Genomic DNA, 25,986 nt, shown 5'->3' with positions numbered 1-25,986 from the left:
AGCTCGCTAAGCCGGGGATGAGCGGGGAGGAGGGAGAAAAGCAGAGCCTGCTTGCTTTAAAGGAGCAAAGCGGGAGAGGAGAGGAGCCTTCTCCCCTTATACCCCTCTTCTGCATTATTAGCAGCATCCTTCTCCACCCACCCCACGCGTGTTCCTTGTCCCTTGAGTGCTTTTCTTTCCCTCCCCACTTAAAACGTGGTTACAAAGCACGGATCCAAATGGATCCTCAGGATTTTTGCACTGGGTCACCCCAAATTCACCATCAGATCATATAGCATGTCCATGGCTACATCTTGCACCAAAAAAATCACGCACCCACTGTTGCCTGGGGCCGCAGTCGTGCAAAAACGTGGTTACAAAGCATGGATCCACATGGATCCTCAGGATTTTTGCATTGGGCTACTCCAAACTCACTGTCAGATCACATGTCTGTGGCCACAGCATGAACCACAAAAATCATACATCCACTGTTTCGTTTAGAATATTTTTTTCCTTGTTTTCCTCCTCTAAAAAACTATGTGCGTGCTATGGTCGGGTGCGTGTTATAGAGCGAAAAATACGGTACTTCCCATATCTTCAGAAGACCTCGTGGCTCCTTTTCACAACCTCCCCACCATCCCACATATGGAGCAAGCTTCTTCTCTTCTGCTCCGGAGGGGAGGACATGAACCACTGGCTTCAACTTACAAGAAAGGAGATTCTGACTCAACATCAGGAAGAACTTTCCGACAGTAAGAGCTGCTGGACAGTGGAACGGACTCCTTCGGACGGTGGACTATCCTTCCTTGGAGGTTTTAAAGCTGAAGTTGCATGGAAGGCGTATTTGTGGTATGACAAAGGGGGAGTACATAAAGGATTTTATAGGTGGTACATGACCCCAGTTAAGCTTGCAAAAATTTATCACCTGCCTGACAACAAGGGCTGGAAATGTAAAGAAGCTGAGGGAACATTCTTTCATCTTTGGTGGACGTGCCCAAAGGTTAAGGCTTACTGGGAAATGATATATAATGAACTGAAGAAGGTATTTAAATTTACCTTTCCTAAGAAACCAGAGGCCTTCCTTTTGGGCATAGTCGGCCAATTGGTGCCAAAGAAAGACAGAACATTTTTTATGTATGCAACAACAGCAGCAATAATACTTCTCGCTAAGTATTGGAAGACACAAGATTTACCCACTGTGGAAGAATGGCAGATGCAAGTGATTGACTATATGGAGATGGCAGAAATGACCGGCAGAATCCGTGACCAGGGAGAAGAATTGATGGAAGAGGATTGGAAAAAGTTTAAGGACTATTTACAAAAATATTGTAAAATGTTTGAGTGTTAATATGATGTGGGAAGTGAAGGTAACATGGCATTTGGGATATGGTTAAAAGAGTTATGAAAAGAAGAATCTTAAAAAGGAGAAGGGGGGTATGACTAGAATAATATTATGTCAAAGTATACAAGGTGGAGTAAAGGACCAAGATAAGGGAAATTTGAGACATAATAAGTGGAAATTATAATTATAAATGAGGTTTGAAAGAGGGTTAGAACTTGCTGAATTTGACGGAATAAAGAGGAACACAAAAAAAAGAGATGTGAGGAGGTCAGGACAGAGGGATATGGAATTTTGAAACTTAAAAGTGGATTTTTCTTTTTTCTTCTTTTTTTTCTTTGTTAAGTGTGTATTTTTTGTTTTTCTGTTCTCTGTTTTGTTATATGTGATTGTTTGATTTATGTGATTTGATGATTTCTATGTCTTGTAAAACCTTAATAAACATTTATTTTAAAAAAAAAACATAAAGGATTTTATAACCATATAGTTAGATCACTTTTAAAGGTTGGGGAAGATATAAAGATCTATCGGAATAGAAGACCTTGTGGTGATGGTGACCAATGGAAGCAACATCAATAAGGAAAGTAAGCAGGAAAGAAAAATGGCCTACATATAGAGATATTTTAATAGAAACAGAAGGGAAATTAAAATTGGAAGAGCTTGAGGATATTCAAGAATATGTAAATGATTGTCTGCAGTATTATCAATTAAATTAGATATTTAAAGAAGATAGTAAGGAAGGGTTTGGCTATACTTTATCCAGATTTCAAAGAGAAATTACAGATGATAACACAAAAACATTGAAGAAGATGTATAGTCTACTGTTACGAGTGGGAAACCAAAGATGAAGAGGTTAACTGTGCAATGAATAAATGGGCTCAAGATTTAGAACATAACTTACAAATGGAAGATTGGGGGAAAGTATGGAAATTGAAGTTAAAATTCACTGATTGTATAGCTCTTAAAGAGAATTACATGAAAATGATGTACAGATGGTATATTACTCCTGTAAAAATGGCAAAAATGTATAGAACAAGCTACAGTAAGTGTTGGAAGTGTAAAGAGAAGGAAGGTGCGTTTTATCACATGTGATGGACTTGTAATCAAAAGCTATTGGGAAACGATTTACAATGAAATGAAAAAAAATGTTTAAGATAACTTTTGTTAAAAGACCAGAAGCTTTCTTGCTAGGCATTATGGGTCAAGACTTGCCAAAAGAGTGGAAGAAACCATTCACGTATGCTACAACAACGGCTAGGATATTACTAGCCCAAAAATGGAAAGACGACAAGATACCAACGAAAGAATGGCAAGTAAAACTGATGGATTATGCTGAAATGGCGAAGCTTACTAGAAAACAATAGACAAAGACAATAGAGGTTTTAAAAAAGACTGGGAACCATTTATGAGGTACCTAAAGAAACACTGTAAAGAAGTAGACTCACTAGCAGGGTTTGACTAAGCGCTTACAATTAAGAAAACAAGCATAAAAGTTAAGAGGCAATAATTGGGAAAATAATAAAGCGTAAGATGTAATTTGGGAAATATGGTATAAAAATGATATGAACGCAACAATATTTAGCTAAAAGATTACAAATTAAGGTAGAACAAAATAAGCAGAAGAAACAAATATTTAGAGAACCAGAAGAGGAAGTTGAGGGAAGTCAGGGGTTGGGGGAGACTGGGATTTGCATATGGTTTTTTGTAATAATGATGATTGTGTTGAATATAAAAATGTAAAGTTTAATAAAAACTATTAAGAAAAATAATAATAAAGCAGAAGTTGGGTGGCCATCTGTCTTGATGCTTTAGTTGAGATTCCTGAATTGCAGGGGGTTGGGCTAGATGACCCTCAGAGACCAACTCCACGATTCTATGATACTATGGCTACACAAAAGTGACAGGGGTGGGAGGGGAGGCTTTAAAATCCCCCTGCCCTGAAGCACTTCTGGGCAGCCAGGATGCTATTTTCAGCACTTGGGGGTGGGGGGAGAGACAGGGTTCTTTCATATCCGGGGAGCAGCTGGCTGAAAAGAACAATTTGCCGCCTTGCAAAAGCTCGCCAAGAGCCAGGGGATGCCTTCAGAGGGAAGCACCCGACTGCTCAAGACGGTCACAAAGCCCAGAGCTTGACATTTGCTCTCAAATTCATTGCAGGCCTGGATTGTGTTTGCAGTCAACAAGTCTTCCGTCTAGCCATCGCCAAGCAGGGCTAGAGTGGCTGCCCACTAACAGGTTTCAATGGTTCAAGCAAAACACAGAACAAAACCTTCCCAAACTTATTGCTGCTGGGTGCAGCTGATGGTGCAGAAGCTGAGCTGAGGAGGAGACATGAACAACCTTTGCATGTGAAAGAGATCCTGGTCTCTGGATCAAAAGAGATGTTGTGTATCGAGCCACTTAGGATGCTAGTGTTGGTTACACCAACATCCACACACCCTTGTCTTTTCCACAGCATCAAAGCAATTCCTGCACGTCAGCTGAGCAGGAGGAGCAGGAAGAACAAGAGGTACCCCCCCCCTTTTAGGCACACAAACACACAGCCTGTCCTCTCATCCAGCAGGCACAAGAGACACCTTTCCCTCTTCGAAGCTTCCCGTGGTTTCAACTCTACAGGATCAGCACCTTGTGAGCTAACTTTCCCGAACTCAACCTAACATAGGAAAAGCAGCCATGGCCTGGGGACCACCGTAATGCTGGTTTTAATGTTCCTAAGAACTGGGAAACAAAATCAAAAATAGACTTTTCCTTTGCTCTTTTGATAAAAGTAATAAAATGGTTAGCACTGTTAAATTAAAATCCTTTAAAAAACACAAAACCCCTCTGCTGGTCTCCAAGGAAGCCCGGAGCCTCGGATAAAAACTGCGACGACTACAAAAATGGCAGCCAAGACCTCTGTACACACACAAAGGGGGGCGGCCTTGCCCCACAGGTTACAGTAAACAGCTTCGGTGAAAACACGCAACTGGTACAGCTGGGGAGGAAGAGAGGGGAGGAGGCGGCATGGCCTTTCGGCGCGCGGAGTCGCCACACGGACAGGTATTTACAGTATAGACACACGGCTGGAGCAGCGCGAAGGAGACCGCAGGGCACGGCGCCGCCAGCTTCCCTCTGTTCGTGCTTCTTTCCCCTCGCGGAAGACTGCCCACGTCCGGCTGCAGCACTGGGCCACCCCTTGGCCTCCAACACGGCAGGCCAGGCAGCCAGACCCTCACCCCGCTGTCCGTCCCACCTGCCCTGTGGGATCCGTGGGGGAGCTACGACGTGGGCGGCAGGCACCTCCTCGCCCAGCACACCTCAAGGAGGCCAGGAGCCGGTCCTGCCGCTGCGTGGAGCATACGGGGGCGGGGGAACGCCCCCCAGGGAGGGAGGAGGAAGGGCCTGAGGGGCTGGAGAGGAAGCCAGACGTTGCGGAGGAGCTGATCCCCGCCTCCAGCACTGTGGGGCCAGCCCCCTCCCCTCCCTTGGGAGCAGAGTCCTCTCCCACCGCCGCTGCCCGTCAGCCTAGCCAGGAGTGCGCTAGTTCGGGGTGGTCTCCCGGCTGGTGCTCTGGTCCTGAACTGTCTCTCGCTCCTTCTCTGAAGCTGAAGAGGAAGACGAGGAGGAGGAGGAGGCAGATGAAGCCAGGGTCCGCCCCGAGTGCTTATAGGCCGTGACGAGCTCCTGCAGTCTCTCGGCGTTGGGCTCCCACTTGGCGAAGCCGGAGTTGTTTTGCAGGAAGAGGACAGCGGTGTTGTGCACAGCTTTGTAGTACATCTCCTCCCTGGAACAGAAGACAGGCGGTCAAAGCTGCCCCTCGGAGGAGACGAGGGCCCACCCTGGGACATAATGCAGCAACTGAACAGGGGCACAGAGCTGGACTCCAGCTCCCATCAGCCCTGGCCAACAGCCAGGGATGATGGGAGATGCAGCTTCCGTTTTGCATGGAGAACATCCAGTTCAGCCCCTGAAACCTGCTGTGAAAGGGATCTCAGGTGACAAGGCTGGAGGAGAGATGGCCAGACCAGACAGGGGCTCCTCCTTCTGTCAGTGGCCACCGCCTTCACCTCAGGGAAGAGAAGCAGTGCTGGGTGAAGCACCCCTGAAAAGAGCCCACATTTGCTGTAATAGCCCGAAGCTTGGAAGGGTACTCAAAATCCCCTGCTCTCCGCTTTCTGTGGGTTAACGGGTTCCTGATCCACAAGCTGACTTTGCCTGGTATTCTATGACTTCTAAGCCCTGTTTAGGGAAGTTTTTTAAATGTATGATGTTTTATTGTGCTTGTAATTCTGTTGGGAGCCGCCCAGAGTGGCTGAGGAAACCCAGCCAGGTGGGCAGGGTATAAGTAAAATAATAATAATAATAATAATAATAATAATAATAATAATAATAATAATAGCTATTAGCAAAGAGGCACTTTGTCAAAAGCTTCCTCAAAGTGCAAGTACACTGTGCCAACTGGATCGCCTCTATTTAGAGGCCTGTTGACAGTTTTGAACGATTCCAATAGGTTAGTGAGAGAAGCCTTGCCTTGGAGAAGCCCTGCTCATTCTTCTTCAGCCAGGCTTGTTCTTCTGTATGCTTGGCAATTCTACCTTTAGCGCTTTCCACCAGATTCTCCAGAACAGATGTAAAGCTAACTAGCCCCTAATTTACCAGGTTCCCCCTCTTTGCAACCCCTTTAAAAAAGGTGTGGCATTGGCAACTCATTAGTCCTCGGCCACAGAGGCCAATCTTAGGGGACAAGTTACATAGTTGTTAGAAGAGCAGCGATTTCACACTTGAAGTAAGCACTCTCTGCCACCATCCAGATCCTGCCTCACGACTCCCTTGCTGTGAAGGTTAGGCTCAGGCGCAGGAGTCGGGGCTGCAGATTCGGCAGGGAAGACAGGTGCAAAAAACGCTTCTCTGCAACCTACTTCTGCCCCCTTCAGTGGCCTTTCTTCCAAAGGTCTAAACCGCCTCCTTGACAAGCCTCCTGCTACTAAGGTATTTAAAGGTTTGTTTTGTTGCTGGTCCTGGAATTCTTTTCAGATCCTCTACTGCCGGCTTGCATTCCTTCTGCTAAAGAGACTGCATTCCTTTTTGTTCTCTGATCGCTCACCGCATCTGGGTGACGGGGGCAGGGGAGAAAGAAGGGGCAGGTTTGGGGTTCTCAGCTTACTTTTTGCAGACATGCTGGGAGCCGCTGCGATACTCGTGGTCGAAGGCGGGCAGGATGAGCTGGTGGCGCTTGAACCGGCTCTGCTCCATGCGGGTGAGGGCCGGCGTGGGAGGATCCCGCCACTCTGGGATGAAGACGATGAAGGACAGGGGCTCATTGGAGGCCTCCAGCAGCTTCTAAGGCAGCGGAGAAGAACAAGCACCCTCAGCCTCGTGGGCAAGGGGCGAGTGGCAGGGGGAGAAAGGAAGACCCCACCCGACAGTGAAGCAAGAAGGATGGACCAGGGAGGCGATGTGACCTTGTAGCAAAGCAACACCCCCAAGGGGGGAGGGGGGAGCATACCTCAAAGTGGGACACCATGGCATCCATCAGCTCCTCACAGAATGGAGGGTTTGCCTCAAACGAGCCACTGATGGGGAAGAAATCCAGGCAGGGACTGAAGGAGAAAGATGCAGCAGGGCCCATGAGGGAAGGGGAGGCAGAAAGAACTTGGGGGAAGGTATACCCAACCCCCGAACCCACAACCAAAGCCACGGGCGACCTCAGTCTAACACAGCAGGCAGGGGCCCCCGCCTGTCCTTCCTCCTCCTCCTCCTCCTCCTCCTCCTCTCCCCCTTAGGGCACCCCAAGCCTCTTTGGGCTCCCGCCAGCCCCCTTCTGGCACTCACCCCCTCGAGCCGAAGTAGCCATCTGTGTCCAGAAAGGCCGAGCAGTACTGCTTGAAGTAGCAGTTCAAGGGGGAGGCAAAGCACTCAAAGCTCACGCCAAAGAGCTTGTGCAGGGCTTCGAAGATGTGCACCGGGAGCGCCCCCTGCAGGCCGGTCCCCTCGTAGAGCCCGGTGCCAAACATCATCTGGGGGGAGAGCAAAGGAGAGTGTTCATTACTGGATCGCCCTTAAAGTGAAACCCCGAGCCACCTGCTCCGAGCCCCTAAGCCCCGCAAGAGCCCAGGGCCCGGTGGTCTCGCCAGGGTCACAGGCATCTGCCCAGGGAAGCTCCTCAGCCGACTGAGGGGACCCCTGGCCCACCAGCCTGAGAGACAGCCCCCCACCTGCCCCCATCAGCCCAAGCTCAGCAGGGCAGGGCATACCTGGTACCTGCGGAGGAGGCACCACACTCTCGGCAGGAAGCGCTCAAAGGCCGAGTCGTCGATGCAGCTGTACCGATAAAGCAGCCACTGAGGAAGAGCAGAGGGGGAGAAGGTGATGCCGGGATGCAAGGGCTGTGGGTGGCCTGACCCTGCCCTGCCCGCCCCCCCGTCTCACTCTCCCTGCTGCCACCTACCAGCTTGCTGAAGTAGCTGCGGCTGACTTTCACCATCTCTCCCTTGTAGCGGACGCACACCACGTTGTTCTCCACGTGGATCTCCACGTTTGGCAGCGGGGGGGAAGGGGCGGCCAGCCTCACCGGGTAGCAGTAGACAAGCCGGTCCTGCACCTCTGGAGTCTCTGCCTCCGCTGCAGGTTGAGGGGAGGAGTTAGGGCCACCCAGGCCACGCCGGCTGGCGGAAGCAGGGCAAGGGGCAGCTCCCATCCCAGTCCAAGTGCCCCTGACCCAGTTCTCCCCAACACAAAAAGCTGCCGGGAGTCTGCAGCCTCAGCCAGGGTAAGCGGCTGATTGATTTAGGACGGATTTGCTGTTATTGTTTATCCCACCAAGGAGAGGAGGGAGGCACACATGGCTCTCCCGGTGAGTCCCAGGGCCAAGTACAGGATTTGAATCCAACGCTCTTGACGACACCACCACCCGGGCTCACGTTTCCTCTTGCTTGCGCCTACCAGAGATGTTGTGCTCCTTGAGGATGGCCAGGTGCTTCTCACGAATGCGCTTGACGTACTCCAGAGAGATGTGGTAGATCTTACTGCAAATGCCCTCCACAGAGTCCTTGGCTGCTGCCGACACGTGGGGCCCACATTGCTTGCGCAGGTGCTCCAGGCGGTCCTGGGGGGGGAGGGCTGTTACACATGCTGGAGTGCCCCCAGGTGCAGACAGGGAGAGGGGGACACGCATACCCAGAGGGGGCTCTGCCCCTGCAAAAGGCAACTGACCATGTAGTCTTCCTTTGAGGCGGAGTGGTCCCGTCGCAGCCAGCTGAAGGTGTCCTCCACGTTCCACTTCACCACCTTCCTGCTGTCTGGGGAGGCACTCCTGCAGCACACAGAGGGCAACATGGCTGAACCCCGTGGCCAACAGAGCACCTAACTCTTCTCTCTGCCTTTAAAACTGAACAAGGACTCAGCAACAGCTTTAAAGACATCCTGCTCTCTCCCTCTCAGTGTTCCGCCTTTTGGCTACTTCCCTTTTCCTTGCAACCTTCCTCCACCGCACAGTTTCTGGTGAGTGGCCTGACTCTCCTTCCTTTTAATCACGCTGCTTGCTTTCCTTCACACACACACACAGCCTCGCCCATATCGCACTGATTTTTGCAAGCCCGCCAGACCCTGCCCCCCCCTTGCCCTGCTCAGCTTCATGCTCTCCTAACGACAGCAAGGACAGAAATGCCAAGGTTCCCACCTGGACTCAATGAGCCTCTTTGCAGCCTCAGCGTATTTGAAGAGCAGCCGCTTGGCTTCCTCCCGGAACTTGATGCGGGACAATCTGCAGGACACGCAAGAAGGTGGAATCACAGAAAGGTAAAGTTGGAAGGGACCCCGAGGGTCATCTAGCCCAACCCCCTGCAATGCAGGAACAACAGCTAAAGAATCCCAGGCAGGGGGCCACCCAACCTCTCCATGAAGACCTCCGAGGAAGGAGAGTCCATCGAAGTCCAACCCCAGAGAGCCACTGCTGCGAAGACAGGGGTAGGGAACCCCTGAGCACAAATGCCCTAAGGAGAGCTGACTGGATCAGGCCAAGGGCCCGCCTGGCCCAGCAGCCTAGAGGCAGGAGCTGAGCAAAACAGCAACTCTCCCCTCCTTCGATTTTCAGCTACTGGCCTTTGCGTAACAAAGAATTTGGAGGAGACTCCCAGGGACCCTCCTTCTCCCTCCCACCTTAGGAGCACCACCTGCCAGCAGTACCTGATGGGAATGTCATTCATGATTTCTCTGAACATGGAAGGAGACACGACCGGTTCACAGTTGCTCGGCAGCAAAGGATCCGTCCCTCTGTCCACCACTTTCCGCTCCAGCATCCAGCGGTTGAAGGATTCCCGCGGAGGTTCGATCCCTGGGGAAGGGAGGGAGGCAGGCTGTGGGCTCTGGGAAGAAGCGCCCAGCAGGGGGCAGGTGTCTAGGGAAAAGGGGGCGGGAAGCTTGCAGGGAGAACTCACCCTCTCGCTGCTGGCAGAGCTCCCGGTAATGCTGGCGCAGCTTCAGCATCAGCTGGGACCGGAGAAGCTCCACTTCCGGGTGGGGGCTCAGCACCTCCGAGGGCGCCCTCTGCTTGATCACGGCGTTGGTCTGGATGTCCAAGTCCCAGTACACTCTGCGGGGGGGGGAGCGGGGGGAGAACAGCAGGCTGTGAACTGCCTGGTCGCTGTGGGTGGGGCTCAGCAGCACCCAAGTCCCTTGCCCAGAGCCCACCTCCACACCAGTCCCCTCCGGGGGCAGAGCAGGCGGACGCGACTCACTCGGTGGGTCGCAAAAGAGCCGCCTGCTTGTCTTCAGGAGAGACACCAAACATCTTCAGCAGAGCCGCCCCAGGGGCGTTGGAGGAGTTGGGTGTTGGCTGAGTAGGGGCGTTTGCCGGGACATCCACCTGAAAGTGAGAAACGCCAGGTCACCTTGGGAGAGGGCGCAGCGCCAAGGCCAGGCTGGCCAGGGCAACACCCATCTCTCCTCTTATTGCAAGGGACGGAACTGAATCAAAATTGCTACCAGAGATCTCTTGGTTCCTCCCACAAGGAATAAGATAAGGGCAGGACAATAAGGGAGCAGAAAGGCACCCGGCCAATACAAATAAATATGAAGAAGAGGAGGTGCTCACGCCAGGGATGCCCAGTCGCCCCTGACGACTTCAACCCACAGGGAGACGTGTCTGCAGACAGCTGCTTCCTGCCAAGAAGTTGAACAGCCAGCCAGCCAGCCCCAGTTTCCGGGGAACATGCCACACCCATTTGGCCTGGTTCCCTCTGCTCTGAAAGGCTCTGCAAGTTTCTGCAAGAAAGTTTCTTCAGAAGTTTCTGCAAGAAACAGAAGCAGCCCTGCCTGCCACCTAGGGGAGAAACGCCGTTCAAGCTTCAGTTTGACTGGTGTGGAAATTCTGCCAAACCCATTATCAGGAGGCAGAAGTACGGTCTGGCCACAAAACTGGCAGGAACCGGTTTAGGAGGAGCCTAAGGCAGAGTGTTAGAAGCATGAAAAACAGCTCCAGATAAGATGCAAGGAGGGCTCTGCATGTACAGCAAAAAAGTTTGGGTTGAGTAAGCGTTTCCATGGACTGGAAGGTTGCATGAGGGAAGGTCCTGGGGTGTCAGGAGGGGGCTGCCGGGAGTATCAACAGACTGGATGATGCCCTTTTCCTTTATAGGCTGTGTGTTAATGGAGGCCCTTGTGGACTCTGCCCGGTGATGGATTTCTGAAGAGAAGTCTGGCCAAGTGGGAATCTGCTTTAAGCCTCTGTACTGAATCCCCAAAGGCAAACTCCTCCCACACCTGGGGAGCCTTTGGTGCCCACCAGGCCTACCTTGGGCTTCTTCACGCTGTTGCCGCTGGGCTGAACCTCCTCAGAGAGTCTCCGCTTTCGCATCTTGTTTTCAGAAGTGGCGGCAGCAGCAGCGGCGGCGGCGGCGGCAGCAGCAGCAGCGGCAGCAGTAGCTGCAGCAGCCGCATCGCCAACTGCCCCTTCTGCAGGCATCGGGGTGGCGTTCAGGCCCAGAGGGTCAGACTAGAAAGCCCAGAAAGAGAAGAGTTAGGCCACCAGGAGCCCTCCACCACCCCCATGCAGGCAGCTCTCCTTTCTCGCAACCCTCCAGGCGGCCAGGCCTCCGGCTGGCTGCAGACTCCCCTCTCCGCCTGCTCAACAGCCAACTCACAATGACGTCGTGCTGCCCCAAAAGCGGCATCTCCCAGAGCGACTGGTTGGTGAAGCGGTTGAAGTAGTAGGGGCGGCTCTCCCGCTTGCTCCAGCACTTCTCCCAGCCGGCCTGCACCAGCTCATCTGAGGGACAGCAGAAGAAGAAGAGCTGTTATCACTATTGTTATATATTCATTTATACCCCGGGACTCAAGGCTGCTTACAGATAAAAAACAAGAATCGCTAAAAACCAAAAAAAGCAACATGCAAAAAACAATTAAACGTTAATAGAACTATATACGTGCATGAAATCTGTTTAAAACCTACAAATAATTGCGATAAAAACAGCATGGCACCAGGCCTTTCACTAAAAAGCAGGCAGTCCCCCAAAGCCTTTTGGAACAAGGAGGTCTTCACCTCCCAGCAGAAGGACAGCAAAGAGGAGGCTGGTCTAGCTTCTCCAGGGAGGGAGTCCCAGAATCTTGGCTCAGTCGCCACGGAGAAGGCCCCCTTCCGTGTCCCCACCCAGGGGGAATTGAGAGAAGTGGCCTCTCCTGAAGATCCTTGGTCCCAGGCAGGTTCATATGGGAGAATAAAGTCTCTCAGCCATGCAGGGCTTGACAGGTCATAATGAGCACTTTGAATTGTGCCTGGAAACAGGTCCGTGGTTCTGCTCTAGCAAGGGAGTCGTCTGCTCCCTATAACCAGCCCTGGTCAGCAATCTGCTTGCAGCTCTTTGAGCCAGTTGGAAGTTTCTGAGCCCTTTTCAAATGCAGCCCCACACAGAGCGTGTTATAGCAATCCAAAAGGGACGCCACAAAGGCGTGTCTCACGGTGGCCGAATCAGACACCTCAAGGAACGAGGGCAGCTGGCAGCCTGGCTTCAACTGTGCACATCCACTCCTGGCTGCAGCACAAACCTGAGGGCTCAACCCTGGAGCACGCCCAAGCGGGAAACTTGTGTCCTCAGAGGGAGTGCGACCCCATCCAGCACAGGCTGCACCCCTAGAGCCATGGGTCAGAAAGGCTTGGCTGGGGGAGAGGGGGGTGTGCGCCCACATGCAGCTTCCTTCCTGCTTTCTGCCCCCCCCAACCCTGTGCCATGCGGGGCTCTCCTAACAGCCAACAAGAACCTGGCAAATCAGAGACCACTGTAAACAGATGGAAACATGGGCAGGATTTTGATTTCACTTGTAGCGTAACAATCATCATGGAAAATACGGATTAATATAAGAGAGTTTGGCGAAGATGCAGTGATATATGATCAAAATGGGACTCCAGGGAGGGGGTGGGTGGAAGTCCCAAGATTTGAAGGAACCTCTTTATATGGATATGTAATTGGTGTTTTTTATAATGTTTTATTGTAAACAGCGAATGTGAATTAATTCAAAAACAAAGCAAGTACCTGGCAAATCCTGGACCTGCCGGACAGGTTTGGGGGAGCTGGGCTGGTTCTGGTGGGAGGTGCTGGGCGAGTGGCTCATCAGAGCAGCTTCTTCCCCAGAGCTGCCGTGGTTCTCATGGGCCATTTCTCACCATTTGCACTGGAGGAGACAGAAGGAAACGCTGTCACAAAATGCTCTGTTCGCACAGCCACTAGTCCAGACCGGAAGAGCTCTTCATGCGCAGCCCTCTGGGCCAGCCTGGCAAAACAGGCAGGCACACCTGAGTTTGGGGGTCCAAAGGCAAACCTCACATGCACCCCAAAGACAGGGAACACCACAAAACCCACAAGAGCATTTATTTGCCCAGACACTGCAGACTAAGGTGGCTAAACTCTGGTCCTTTGGATGACCCTGGACTCCAGCTCCCATCAGCCCCAGCCAAGATGGCTCTTAGCACATCTGGAGGGCGGCAGGGTCATTCATGACCAATAGGGCAACTAGCACAAAAGGGAGGGGACACCCTAGTTATAGCTTCTGGGCCGCAAACCCCCCTGCCTGTAGGCTGGCTATTTGTGCACAAGCCAGGATGAGCAACCAAGAGGGTGGCTGGAGGACGCAGAGCCCCACGCAATGAAGTGGTGGAGATCAAGAGAGGTGCCAGCCAGCCCTCCCCAAGCCATCTCCCTTGGGGGTGCACTTCCTGCCCATTCGCTCTCTGCTGCCGAATTCTGCTGGAGCAGGAGCTGCAGAGCCCCGTGTGCCACGCCAACCCTGACTCCTTTCCCTATTGTTAAGGCATCACCAAGATACCATCTTCTCCACGGAATCCTTTCTGCTGAGTCCTGGGCTGGGGCCAACCCAATCTGGAGGCACACGGGAAAAGTTCTCTTGGAGCCTTGAGAGCTTTTGATCGTTTTAAGCCACGCTCCAGGAACACCAGCCGGACTGTGGGCACACTGCAAGGCATGAGTGTGCACTGCAGGGCACGAGGGCAGGCGGGTGGGCTGTCTGCATCTGCCTTGCCTATATGACACTAGGCTCAGTCTGAGAGGGAGCAGGAGTCCCTCAAGGGTGCAGCCCAGGGAGCCCGCTTTTGCTGTCCAAACAGCATCCAAAAGAAAATGACTCAGCATGGCTACCAGCTGGGCTTCCCTTTGAACTTGCCTGCTCTTGAAGCCTGGTTGTAGCAGAACAGAGTAGGAGTTCCACTACAGATCTCCAGGCAACCTCAAGAGCTCTGCTTGGTTGCGCAAGACACCTGCTCAGGCGGCTAGGTGATGATTCAACTTAAGACACAGGCAAGCCTGTGTTGGGCAGGGAGCGGGGACAGCTTCATTAGGCTACCTGTACCATTGGTGACCTTATCCTCTCGTTTGCCCCCGCCCATCAACTCACTCCAAGTTTAACAGTCAGAACAGAGCACTGTGCATGAAGGGCTGAATCGGGGTGGAGAACCTGCTGCAGATTCCAACCCCCAGCAGCCTCAGGCAGCGAGGTCAGGAGTGACAGGAGCTGTGGCCAGAGGAGACCCTTGGGCTACCTAAGCACATAAGGTTTCATCTGATCACATATCTAACGCCAACCACATTCCGCCAGCCAGCACTATTTGTGCCCAAGTCTGTTATACCCCTGGTCCCCAGGATACAGAGGGAATTATGCCAACGGACACCCAGAGCCCCCTGCTCCTTTAGCCCCCAAAGGGATTAGCATAACTCTGTATTTAAGAACTTGCCCGGCAGACAGAGGTGAAAAGGAACTGTATGTGGGCAAAGGAGTGTGGCAATCGAAGAGGGGCAAGGCCAGCACTCAGCCCTCCTTTGTGCCCAGCAAAGGAACCACGTGGGCTGCTAATGGATGAAAGCCTCCCTCTGCCCCCTGCACAGAAACACAGCAGAGAAATGCAGGTCTCGATCCCTCCTCTACTACATCCCAGCAAGCCAGAATTTGTTTATTTAGAAAGCTCGTAACTTTTGTGGGCTTATTCACAAGGCTGAATTGCCACCAGGGCACAGCTATCTAGTATTGTACATGGCCCATAGTATGGTAAGAGTCTGAAATGTTTTGAAAATCCAGGCCGTGGCCCCAAGGAGCTTACAGCTTAGAAGCGGCAACAGCAGAGAAACATTCCTGCTTTCTGCTCTGTTGAGAAGCCATTTGGAGTGTGGAAATGGGCACTGGGAGCAGCAGCTTGGAGCCCAACCAGCCCAAGGAATTATTTGGGATACAGAAGGATTCCTCCCAGAAACTGAGAAAACTGCTATTTGGAAAGGGTGCTGGGAACACAGAACTCCCAGCACCCTTCCCAAACCGGAGCTCCCAGGATTCCTTGGGAGAAAAAGCAAAGGCACCTTGACTTGTGTGTCGGACGACTCTGTACACTGGGGGAAATCTGTAAGAGGCTTTAGTTGGGGGCAGCAAATGCCTCTGGATACCCCAAAGTGGGGAGAGTGCTGCTTGTGGTGCTCAGCCGCCCCTTGTGGGGCATCTAAGCCTCCATTCCTTGCGACACCAGCGGAGGGCACGGATCTGCCGGCAAGAAGGAAAAACAGAACACCGGAGGAGCTTCTGGAGGGTGCAGCGCAGAGCAGCGCCCCGTTTTAATAGGAGGGCGGCCGCCTGGGAGACACCAGGAAGGTCCATGGGCTGCAGAGCAGCAGCAGCAGGAGGAGCAGGAGATACCCACAGGGGGCGGCCTCCGCCAGGAACCAGAAGCTGCGGCGGCGGCGAGGGCGAGGGCGACGATCCTGGGCTGCTGCCGGAGGAGGCTAGCGGCGGCTGGTGCGGGGCGCCGGGGCCAGGTCTCCTTGGGGCTCCTGGGTGGGGCGCTGCGGGGCTGCAAGGCAAGAGGCGGCGGTGAGCGAGGGAGGGGCGGGCCTGGGCCAGGCCGGGCTGGGCGGGCGGGGAGAAGCCATTGGCTGGGCGGCCCACGGAGGGTGGATCGGGGGCTGGGCCGCCCAGCGCAGCCCGGCCAGCGGCGCAGCAGCCAGAGAGAGGCCGGCCGGCAGGCGAGCAGGACGGAGGAAGCAGCACCAAGGGCGCGCGCGGAGAGGAGGCCGAGCCGCGGGGCGGAAGGCGGCGGCGGCGGCGGCGGTGGCTCCGTCGAGGCCGAGGCGGCTCCCGGGCGCTCCCTTCCCGGCCGGGCGGGCGGGCGAGAGGAGCCTCCGCCAGGGGGCGCTGCCGCTCCTCGCCCCGGATAAGAAGGGAGGGGGAGCCGCGCGCACCCACAGGCGCGCTCCCGCCCTCTCGGCCGCGCGCGCGTCTCCTTCCAAGATGGCGGCGGCGTCGCCCTGGGCGGCCCCTCCTCCCTCGCCCGCCGCGCCCCCGCCCCCTCGCGCGCGCGCTCCCGCCCCCCGCGGCCCCGCGCGCCGCCTCCCGGACCCGCGCCGCGCCGCGCTCACCTGGGGCCGGGGCGCCGGGCTGCTGGGGGCCTCTCCGCTCGCCGCCGCCCTCCCGCCGCCGCCTCACCCGGGCAGCCGCCGCCGCCATCTTGTCTTCGGGACCCGCGGCCAGCGGCGCGCAGGCGCCGGACACACCCCGCCGGGAGCACTGCGCAGGCGCCGCGCGGGGGGCGCGGCGGGGCGGCGCAGGCGCACTGCCGGGCTGGCGGGGGGGGGGGGGAGAGAGAGAGAGAGAGAGAGAGACGCGGCGCCGCGCGCGCAGGCGCAGACCGGAGACGCGCTCTGGGTCGCCGGGGGTGGCGAGTTCGAATCCCGTCCGGGGTGGCGCAACTCTGAAAATAATTCGATTCGCGAAAGAGGTTGGGGACCACACACCCCGCGCGCGAAGAGTGCGCCCGTGGAGCTGCAGCGCTGACGGGGCCACAGCGCTGCCAGTTGCATAAGCTGCTCTTGCAAAGTTGGGTCAAGTTCAAGGTGTTGCAACTAGTAGTAATAATAATAATTTATTATTTATACCCCGCCCATCTGGCTGGGTTTCCCTAGCCACTCGGGGCAGCTTCCAACAGAATATTAAAATACAATAAGCTATTAAACATTAAAAGCTTCCCTAAACAGGGCTGCCTTCAGATGTCTTCTAAAAGTCTGGTAGTTGTTCTTCTCTTTGACATCTGGTGAGAGGGCATTCCACTGGGTGGGTGCCACTACCGAGAAGGCCCTCTGCCTGCTTCCCTGTAACTTGGTTTCTCACAGCGAGGGAACCGCCAGAAGGCCCTCGGCACTGGAACTCAGTGTCCGGGCTGAACGATGGGATGGAGACGCTCCTTCAGGTATACTGGGCCGAGGCCATTTAGGGCTTTAAAGGTCAGCACCAACACTTTGAATTGTGCTCGGAAACATACTGGGAGCCAGTGTGGTGTTATGTGGTCTTGGCGGCCGCTCCCAGTCACCGGTCTAGCTGCCACATTCTGGATTAGTTGTAGTTTCCGGGTCACCTTCAACGGTAGCCCCACATAGAGCGCATTGCAGTAGTCCAAGCGGGAGATAACCAGAGCATGCACCACTGGTGAGACATTCTGTGGGCAGGTAGGGTCTTAGCCTGTGTACCAGATGGAGCTGGTAAACAGCTGCCCTGGACACAGAATTGACCTGCACCTCCATGGATAGCTAGTCCAGTAGCTGAAGCTCAGAGCGGTTTACCTGAGAGGGGGCCTGGCCCACCGATGGTCCCTTGAGCGCCTCCTTAATTCCCCTTACACCTTGGCAAGAACTCGACCTTTCATTAATAATAGTAATTATTATTATTTATTTATACCCCTAAACAGCAGCAGCAACTCCACTTTGGAACTCCCTGCCTCATGACACCAGACACTCCACTGCACTCCCTTTGACGCCTGCGAAAAGCATTTTTGTTTAGACATGCCTGCCCAAATATTTACAAAGCTAATGCGAGTTTTAATCTGTTTTAGTCCAGTGTTATTTAAACTTTTAGTAAGCCTTACATTAATGTTGTTAGTTTTTCAGGGATCAGTTTATGGTTGTTTTTTTATTATAAACTGCATTGAGGGGGGCTTTTGCAATCGAGGTGCATAAATTTTATGAAATAATAAATAGATGAATGTAGATGAGCTTTTCCCTAGTGTTACCGGAATTTATGGAAAGTGGGGTGGTTTTTTGTTGCTTTTTTCAGGGGTCATTTTATGGGTCCCCCCCAATAAACTGCTTTGAGGGGGCTTTTTTACAATCAAAGAGGTGTATACATTTTATGAAATAATAAATAGATGAAGATGGCCGAGCTTTTTCCTGCATCCGAATGGCAGTTTCGTTTCATTGGGGGCCCCTGTTGATTTTTAAAAAGAACACCTTATTTTTATATGCTGCATCTCCCTCGGTGTTCAGATGGGGCCATAAACATTTGCTGTGCAAAAGGAAATGGAGGGCAATAGGGCATTTTTACGGAAACCTTTGAAGAAGCTGCTCCTGATACCCAGGAGGGTGAACTGTTTTTCCTCCTCCTCCCTCAGAGGCAGGGCAGTCCCTTAGAAAAAACGGATCTGGAACTTGCTAACGGGAGCAAAAGTCTGGGTGGCTTTTAAATGTTGCAACCCTGGTCGTCCTCGAGGAAAGAACAGCTGCAGGCGGACTGCAAGTTGGCAGGAAAAGCGGAGCTTCCACAGTCTGTTTATATTTGGGTCAGTAAACAGTCCAGGAGTCACTGAACTCTTGGTTTCCATTTATTGACGAAAAGAAATCAAGAAACGAGATGTGGGCGGGGGTATCACGCAAAGCCTTCGGCAGGGGGCCGGTCCACTGTCCCCCAGACCTTGTGGGGGGCCAGACTATATTGGGGGGGGGGGGAATGAACGAATTCCTATGCCCCACAAATAACCCAGAGCTGCATTTTAAGTAAAAGGACACATTCTACTCATGTAAAAACACGCTGATGCCCGGAACTTCTGTGGGCCAGATTGAGAAGGCGATTGGGCCGGATCCGGCCCCCGGCCTTAGTTTGCCTACCCATAGTTAGACCTTGCCTGCATTGGTAACCTCATGGTTCAATTCCTGCACTGTGCTCTTTGTGGGGCTACCCTTGGGCTCGCTTCGGAGGCTGCAGCTGGTGCAGAACGCAACAGCTAGCATGTTGGGGGGGGGATTACCGCCAGCATATTCTTCTTCTGCGATCCCTCGTAGCCAAGTAAGATTGTCTTCCATAAACACGGTTTTAACAATGAGTCCGTTAGTGACTGTGGAGGCCAATTCTGGACCCACACCTCCTTCCACAGTGGGGACAATGGTTTCCGGGTGAGAGTTGATCCCGGTGAGGGTTTGCCAAGCATGCCTTCCTCTTAGTACGTTTCTCCATTTTGTCCTGAGTTCGAGTGTCTTCAAAGCCCAGGACACCTTTGGTCAAGGCTGTTCTCCAACTGGAGCGCTCACAGGCCAGTGTTTCCCAGTTGTCAGTGTTTATACTACATTTTTAAAGATTTGCCTTGAGATAGTCTTTAAACCTCTTTTGTTGACCACCAGCATTACGCTTTCCATTTTTAAGTTCGGAGTAGAGTAGTTGCTTTGGAAGAAAATAATCAGGCATCAGCACAACATGACCAGTCCAATGAAGTTGATGTTGAAGAATCGTTGCTTCAACACTGGTGATCTTTGCTTCTTCCAGTACGCTGGCATTAATTCGCCTGTCTTCCCAAGTGATGTGTAAAATTTTTCAGAGACACCGTTGATGGAATCTTTTGAGGCATATAACTCCCTACTTGCGGGATTTGCAATGGCTGTCAATGCACACTGCTTGTCATGTTCAAGTGCCTGTGCAGCTCAGGACCTGGTTGCTGGGAGAGAGAGAGAAAGAGAGAGATACTGCCTTGTCCCATACACACCTAGTTGATCACTGCAGTCGGTCAGCAGGAGAGGCTTCTCTGCCAAAGATGTCAGAAGCCCGTTCCTTAGCAGGGCTTGTAGTGCAGCTGCCCCTGTTCTGTGGAGCCACCGGCATCCACAGCCTGCAGTTTCGAGAAACAATTGAAGACATTTTTGTTCCAAAAGGTTTCCCTGGCTGGATAAGCGGGTCTTCTGGCCAGGGTTTTAGTCTTGTTAGAAGCCTATTTATTGTTTGCATCTTACTTTATTTATAAAGGCGTTTATATACTGTATCGCTCAATCACACAACACGTCAAAGCAGTTTACAACGTTACAAAAAATAAAAGCATGAAAAAATAAAAATAATTTAAAAGCAAAAGGGGTTTTGACTGGTTATTGATGGATGCAAACTGCCTTGAGAGATGGGCGTTTAGAAGGAGATTAATGAATCAATGGTCATCCCCCAGTAGTTACTCTGGGAAGAGGGAGAAAATATTGACCCTTCTCAGCTGCTGCTGCTGCTGCTGTTGCTGCTTCTCTTCAGGGACGCTGGACTCTGCTTTCACCTGAGTCAAACCCACTGACCCATCCAGCTCAGTTGCTCTCCAGGATTTCTTGCCCAGCCCTGTCGAGATGCCACGGAGCGGGACCTTGGGCTGGCAGTGGATGCTTTGCCCCTGAGCTGTGAGGGCCCTTCTTTAAGGGGGCATTTTGAAAGCATCCAGCTTGGGGGCTGCATCCCCTTGTGTGCGCTGCTCTGCAATCTGCTAAAGCTGTTTCCAAAAGAGCTGCAACATTGGATGTGACTTAGAAATCTCTCCCTATTGTTGTTGTTGCTGTTATTCCTTGTGGGTTTTGAAATTTGCTTGGGGCAGCCATGAGGCAGAGAATCTGCTTAGCCCTCTGCCTAAAAGCTACATCCCCAAACTGTTATAGTAATAATACCGTCATACCTCGGGTTACAGACACTTCAGGTTGAGTTTTTTCAGGTTACGGACACTCCCAAACCCGGAACGGGTTACTTCCGCGTTTCGGAGGTCACGCATGCGCAGAAGCGCTAAATCATGCTTTGCGCAGAAGTGCCAAATCGCAACCTGCATGTGTGCAGAAGCGCCGCTGCAGGTTGTGAACGTGCATCCCGCACGGATCACGTTCGCAACCCAAGCATCAATAATAATAATAATAATGGGAGCCCAGTATCTCTTCCACCACCTCCATGGGGTGGAAATAAGCTGGTGGGGATTTTGATGGGGGAAATGGCTTCTATTAATTCCCCGCTCTTTTGCTCTTGGCTCAGCCTCACCCACAGTGGTTCCTCCCTCCCTGTTGCTACATCCAAATGAAGAAATTGAAGCCCACGGGGACCCACCTGCATCAAATCTGGCTCTTGTGGTCAGAGCAAGGCTGGTGAGAATGGGCTGTTCCCCCACTGGCCCTCCCAGAGTGAGTCATTTCGTCCACAGCTATTTTGGTTTGCAAAGCCTTTCATCTCTCCGCCCTGCTGTGGTCCCTGCACCCGCAGCCGGTTTGCTTTGGGCTCTCCTTTGCCTCCTGCATCTCTTCCAGCTGCAGGCCGTCTTGCAGAAGGGCAGCCCTCAAGAAAACACTCCAGGCTTGGCCAGTACTTTCCAGGGCGGGGGCCTCTGGCACGCTCAGCCTTGTCCAAACCATAGACCTCCTGGGCTAAATCTGCCACTGGCTGAGCAAAAGCCCCGAGGCGGAAAGGCCACTGGAAAGTTGGAGGGGACAAGGAGGAGTTTTGCTTCGGTGAAAACACAGTGCTGGGGGTTTTTACTGTCTGCAATAAACTGTTGGTGGTGATGGTGTATTTTTGCTTGTAATGAATTAGCAGCAGTGATTTCCAAGGGGCGCAGTTGTGCCGGGGGGGGGGCGGGGGACACTAAGTGGCAGGGAGGCTTATCAGACTTGGAAAAATTCAAGCTCATCAATTTTCTTGAATTAATTAAATCCCTTTCACTGGATTTTGAATTAACGTGCAATTACTTGTTACTGTTTTGAATGTTATTGTCTTCCCTGGTGGGTCGTGCAAACCCCTCTTCTGAATAATGTTTTTAATAGGGTAGGGGGCACTAGGGATGAGTTTAACCAAGGGGGTGAGGCCAGATAAAGTTTGGGAATCCTTGAATGAGTTGAGCAGACAGTTCGGATGCAGAGAAGCAAGCACACAGGCCTTGCTCAAAGCAAAGAACACCTGAGCAGCACCTGCAAGCTCTGCTGGCTGAGGCTGATCGGAGCCCAAAACTGCTGGGAGAGGCCACTTTTCACTTTGACATTTTTTAACGTGCCATTTCAGCTTTGTACTAAAAGGAAGCAAACATTTGTCAGCCCCGACATCTCGTTTGTCTGCATTATTCTTAACACGTTGGCTGACCCATATAATTGCTGGAGAATCATCTGGCTACCATTTCAAAAAGCTTCTCACCTGTGATAGGGCTGTCGTCAAATGTTTTGGAGGCGTGTGTCCCCCCCCCCCCCCCGATATTTACTCTGATCTCACAAGCCCCATCCAAGGCAGGGCCTCCCCCAGACATTTTGGCACTTGAGGTTAACCACAAAATGGCACATTCCCACGCCCACCAGGGAAGATGATCTGTTTTGGGAACAAGGTGTGTGGAATCAATTCAATCCTGTGGGTCTTCCCTAGAGGTAGGAGGAGTCCAGCAGTGCGGCAATGCAGGGGGGGGGGACTGCCAAGGAGGCGGCAGATTCAGCCTCCAAGAAGGGCAGCACAGCTGTTTCTGCCGCTGCAGCAGCCGCAAGCAATGACCTGGCCTCTAGGCTTCTTGATGCAGCCTAGAATAGCATTAGCCTTTTTTTTTTGCTAATGCTTAGTTAGTTGTTTCAGAAGAGCTTGCGGGATGAGGCCAGTCTATTACCTATTATTCTTTTATAAAAGTATATACCGCTCAATCACAAAACGTATCAAAGTGGTTTACAACGTTATAAATGTTAAAACCATACAATAAGTATTAAAAACAATTTTAAGAAGCAAAGCGGTTAAAAGCATCAATAAACCAATTGTGGGAGAGGTGCTCTTAGTCAGCTACATGGACCTGGAGAAATAGGAGTTTTCTTTTCTTTTTTGAAGCTAATCTTTATTAATTTTATGATTATACATATACACATTACTTTGCATTTACATTTACTCCTAAGAGTTGACTTCCCTCCTTCCTTCTTTGGGCTTTCTTATGTCGTCTGGCATAGTTTTTCACATTGTCTTTATCGATTTTGTATATTGTTGTTCTTCTTTCAACTTTATCCGTACAGTGTCTGTATACAAATAAATCTTCCTGTATATACACGTCTTGTTGTTTGTCTATATTCATTTACAGATACAATTAGTTACCTTGATTGTAATTTACATTTTAATTCATATTGTCCTTAATAGGAGTTTTCAGCAAGCATTTAAAAGTTGGCACAGAAGGTGACGTCTGAATCTCACAGGGGCCAGCAGAAGCGCACAAGCAGTGGGATCCAGAAACATCGCTGCCTCTGACTGTGGAGAAAGGAGCATGGCCATCCTCTCCTACTCCATTGTTTTGTCCAACCCTCTTTTAAAGTCATCCAAGTTAGCAGGCATCCCTGCCTCCCATTTCTCTTCAAAACTTAGTGAAAGGAGCTGGAGAAGAAGAGTTTGGATTTGATATCCTGCCTTTCACTCCCTTTAAGGAGTCTCAAAGTGGCTCACATTCTCCTCTCCCTTCCTCCCCCACAACAAACACTCTGTGAGGTGAGTGGGGCTGAGAGACTTCAGAGAAGTGTGACTGGCCCAAGGTCACCCAGCAGCTGCAGGTGGAGGAGCGGGGAAGCGAACCCGGTTCACCAGATTATGAGTCCACTGCTCTTAACCACTACACCACACTGGCTCTCCACACTGGAGAAGTAAAGTGGCAGAGAGGGGAACCTTATAAACCACCAAACCCATTTCTCTCCCTTCAGAACAAGACACCGTTCAAGAGCAGAGGAGGCCCAGAAAGCTGCCTCGCGCTGCGTTGGAGCAGTGGTCCAGCCATTTCAGCATTGCCTGCTCCTCTCCCAGGTTTCAGGCAAAGGAGCCCCTTCCAGCCCCCACTGGAGATGCCATTGGGGACTGAACCGGGGACCACCTGCCTGCAAACCCCACACACTCTGCGGCTGAAGCGTTGCATAACAGCCCTTGCAAGAACAAATTCCAGGGTTGCTTAAAGTACTAGCAGAGATTAGCTGATTAGTTGCACATGGAGCCGTTGCCGTTCAGAGGCACAGAGAGGAAGAAGGGGCAATTGCCCGGCCAGGCCAGTCTGCTTTCCTGCTGCCACGGAGCCACAGTCCCCAAAACACTAAGAAAGGGATTCCCAGCATTGACCCTTCTTCACGTTCTCCCCCCCCCCCCACAGACTCATTGGGAGGGTCCCTGAGGGATGGGGCAGGAGACAAAGGCAGAGCCATAGTGCCATGAGGGCAGGATGAAACTGGGACTAGGGACTGTCATTCCTGCATTGCAGGGAGTGGGCTAGATAATAATTATTAATATTATTAATATTTATTATTATTTGTACCCTGCCCATCTAGCTGGGTTTCCCCAGCCACTCTGGGTGGCTTCCAACAAAGAATAAAAATACGGTACATAAAAATGTCACACATTAAAAACTTCCCTGAACAGGGCTGCCTTCAGATGTTTTCTAAATGTCAGGTTGTTGTTTATCTCTTTGACATCTGGTGGGAGGGAGTTCCACAGGGCAGGTGCTACTGCCAAGAAGGCCCTCTGCCTGGTTCCCTGTAACCTGGCTTCTCGCAGGAAGGGAACTGCCAGAAGGCCCTCGGCGCTGGACCTCAGTGTTCCAGCTGAACAATGGGGGTGGAGACGCTCCTTCAGGGATACTGGACCGAGGCCATTTAGGGCTTTCAAGGTCAGCACCAACAATCTGAATTGTGCCCAGAAACGTACTGGGAGCCAATGCAGATCTCTCAGAACCGGTGTTATATGGTCCCAGCAGCCACTCCCAGTCACCAGTCTAGCTGCCGCATTCTGGATTAGATGTAGTTTCCGGGTCACCTTCAAAGGTAGCCCCACGTAGAGTGCATTGCAGTTGTCCAAGCGGGAGATAACCAGAGCATGCACCACTCTGGCAAGACAGAGGGTCTCAGCCTGCGTACCAGATGGAGCTGGGGGACAGCTGCCCTGGACACAGATGTCTCTTGGGGTTCCCTTCCAACTCCATGATTGGATCTGGCAGATAGGCATTTTAATTACCCACTTGGCCTCGGTTCCCCAGGTGTAAAATGGGAATAATGGTGACCTACAAGAGCCCTCAAAGGAGGCTCTATTCTTTCTTATTTTGTCCCTGGCTGCAAAAAAAGAAAGAAAAGAGGGATAAGATAAGCCCTGATTTCCCACCCCATTGCCTCCCCCGCAGTGAATCATAGGAAAGGTGTGTCGCTCCTGCAGGGACCTGCGCTGGCATTTGGGTGCCAAGCAGAAAGGCGGGCATCGGAGGCTGAACCCGGGAGCATTTCAGAGGCACCGGATTTCAGCACAGAAAACTCCGAAGTGGTATCTCTGGAATGCAGAGCCGCACAGTGACGCCTTTCGCCCCAACCTCCAGTCTGGGTGGGATGATGGGGTTGTCTCTTAAGGTTAGCAGCAAAATGAGGAAGAAGCAGAACAATGAGAGATGCTCTTTCCAGTGCCTGGGGAGCCGGCCTGCTTTCTTGCTCTCATTCGTTTCCCGCTGGGTGTGATTCGGAGATGGTGTTGGAGCCAGAAAGATGCCCTTCATGTTTCCCAGCCTGGTTTGCCCCCATGACATCTCCCTCCCTCCCTTTCAGGTGGACTATCATGCAGTGGTATGCAGTGAATTTTTTCGTAGGGGATCAGTTAGGGCCAGAGGCGCCAGCTTGCGAGGGCAATGGGGGCGGCGATGTTGTGCCTGTGACGGTGCACGCGTGAGCATCACGCCTCCCTCCCTAAGCCAGCCAGAAGCTTCCCAGGCAATGGGAAGGAGGCGCCAGGCTTTAATACTTTAAGACAGTGGTACCTCAGGTTAAGTACTTAATTCATTCCAGAGGTCCGTACTTAACCTGAAACTGCTCTTAACCTGAAGCACCACTTTAGCTAATGGGGCCTTCTGCTCCTGCTGTGCCACCGGAGCACGATTTCTGTTCTCATCCTGGAGCAAAGTTCTTAACCTGAAGCACTATTTCTGGGTTAGCAGAGTCTGTAACCTGAAGTGTATGTAACCTGAAGCGTATGTAACCTGAGGTACCACTGTACTCTAATTTACCGGGAACATTTAGGGGGCTGGCCTAGTCCCCCAGTCCACTGACCACACGCCACTGCCATAATGGAACCAGCAAAGTCTCTGTTCAAACTCTCCTGCTCCCTTGGCTTCGGCTAACTTCACGAGACCGACACCAGCCCAA

General features: G+C 52.2%; 1 protein-coding gene across 3 annotated transcripts; it reads right to left on the bottom strand.

Moving 5' to 3' along the window:
• Nucleotides 1–4,524: 4,524 nt before the first annotated feature.
• On the bottom strand, nucleotides 4,525–16,219 carry PCIF1 (phosphorylated CTD interacting factor 1). Of its 3 annotated transcripts, none has more exons than XM_053394794.1 (16): nucleotides 16,201–16,219; nucleotides 12,823–12,961; nucleotides 11,437–11,561; nucleotides 11,088–11,288; nucleotides 10,033–10,160; nucleotides 9,733–9,887; nucleotides 9,482–9,629; nucleotides 8,976–9,059; nucleotides 8,510–8,609; nucleotides 8,240–8,402; nucleotides 7,746–7,918; nucleotides 7,552–7,638; nucleotides 7,130–7,314; nucleotides 6,804–6,897; nucleotides 6,462–6,637; nucleotides 4,525–5,081 (listed from the first exon to the last, which is right to left on the bottom strand). In XM_053394794.1, exons 2-16 carry the CDS (start codon nucleotides 12,944–12,946, stop codon nucleotides 4,838–4,840), a joined length of 2,187 nt encoding a protein of 728 aa, XP_053250769.1. In that variant the 5' UTR covers nucleotides 12,947–12,961; nucleotides 16,201–16,219; the 3' UTR covers nucleotides 4,525–4,837. The 3 variants fall into 3 exon arrangements, with proteins under 3 accessions (XP_053250769.1, XP_053250770.1, XP_053250771.1); XM_053394795.1 differs by lacking the exon at nucleotides 16,201–16,219 and adding an exon at nucleotides 15,486–15,567; XM_053394796.1 differs by lacking the exon at nucleotides 16,201–16,219 and adding an exon at nucleotides 15,151–15,206.
• Between the last annotated feature and the right edge of the window lie 9,767 nt (nucleotides 16,220–25,986).

This window comes from Podarcis raffonei, chromosome 6 (assembly GCF_027172205.1).
Source record: "Podarcis raffonei isolate rPodRaf1 chromosome 6, rPodRaf1.pri, whole genome shotgun sequence".
Lineage (NCBI taxonomy): Eukaryota > Metazoa > Chordata > Lepidosauria > Squamata > Lacertidae > Podarcis > Podarcis raffonei.
This window is presented reverse-complemented; position numbering and strand designations above follow the sequence as displayed.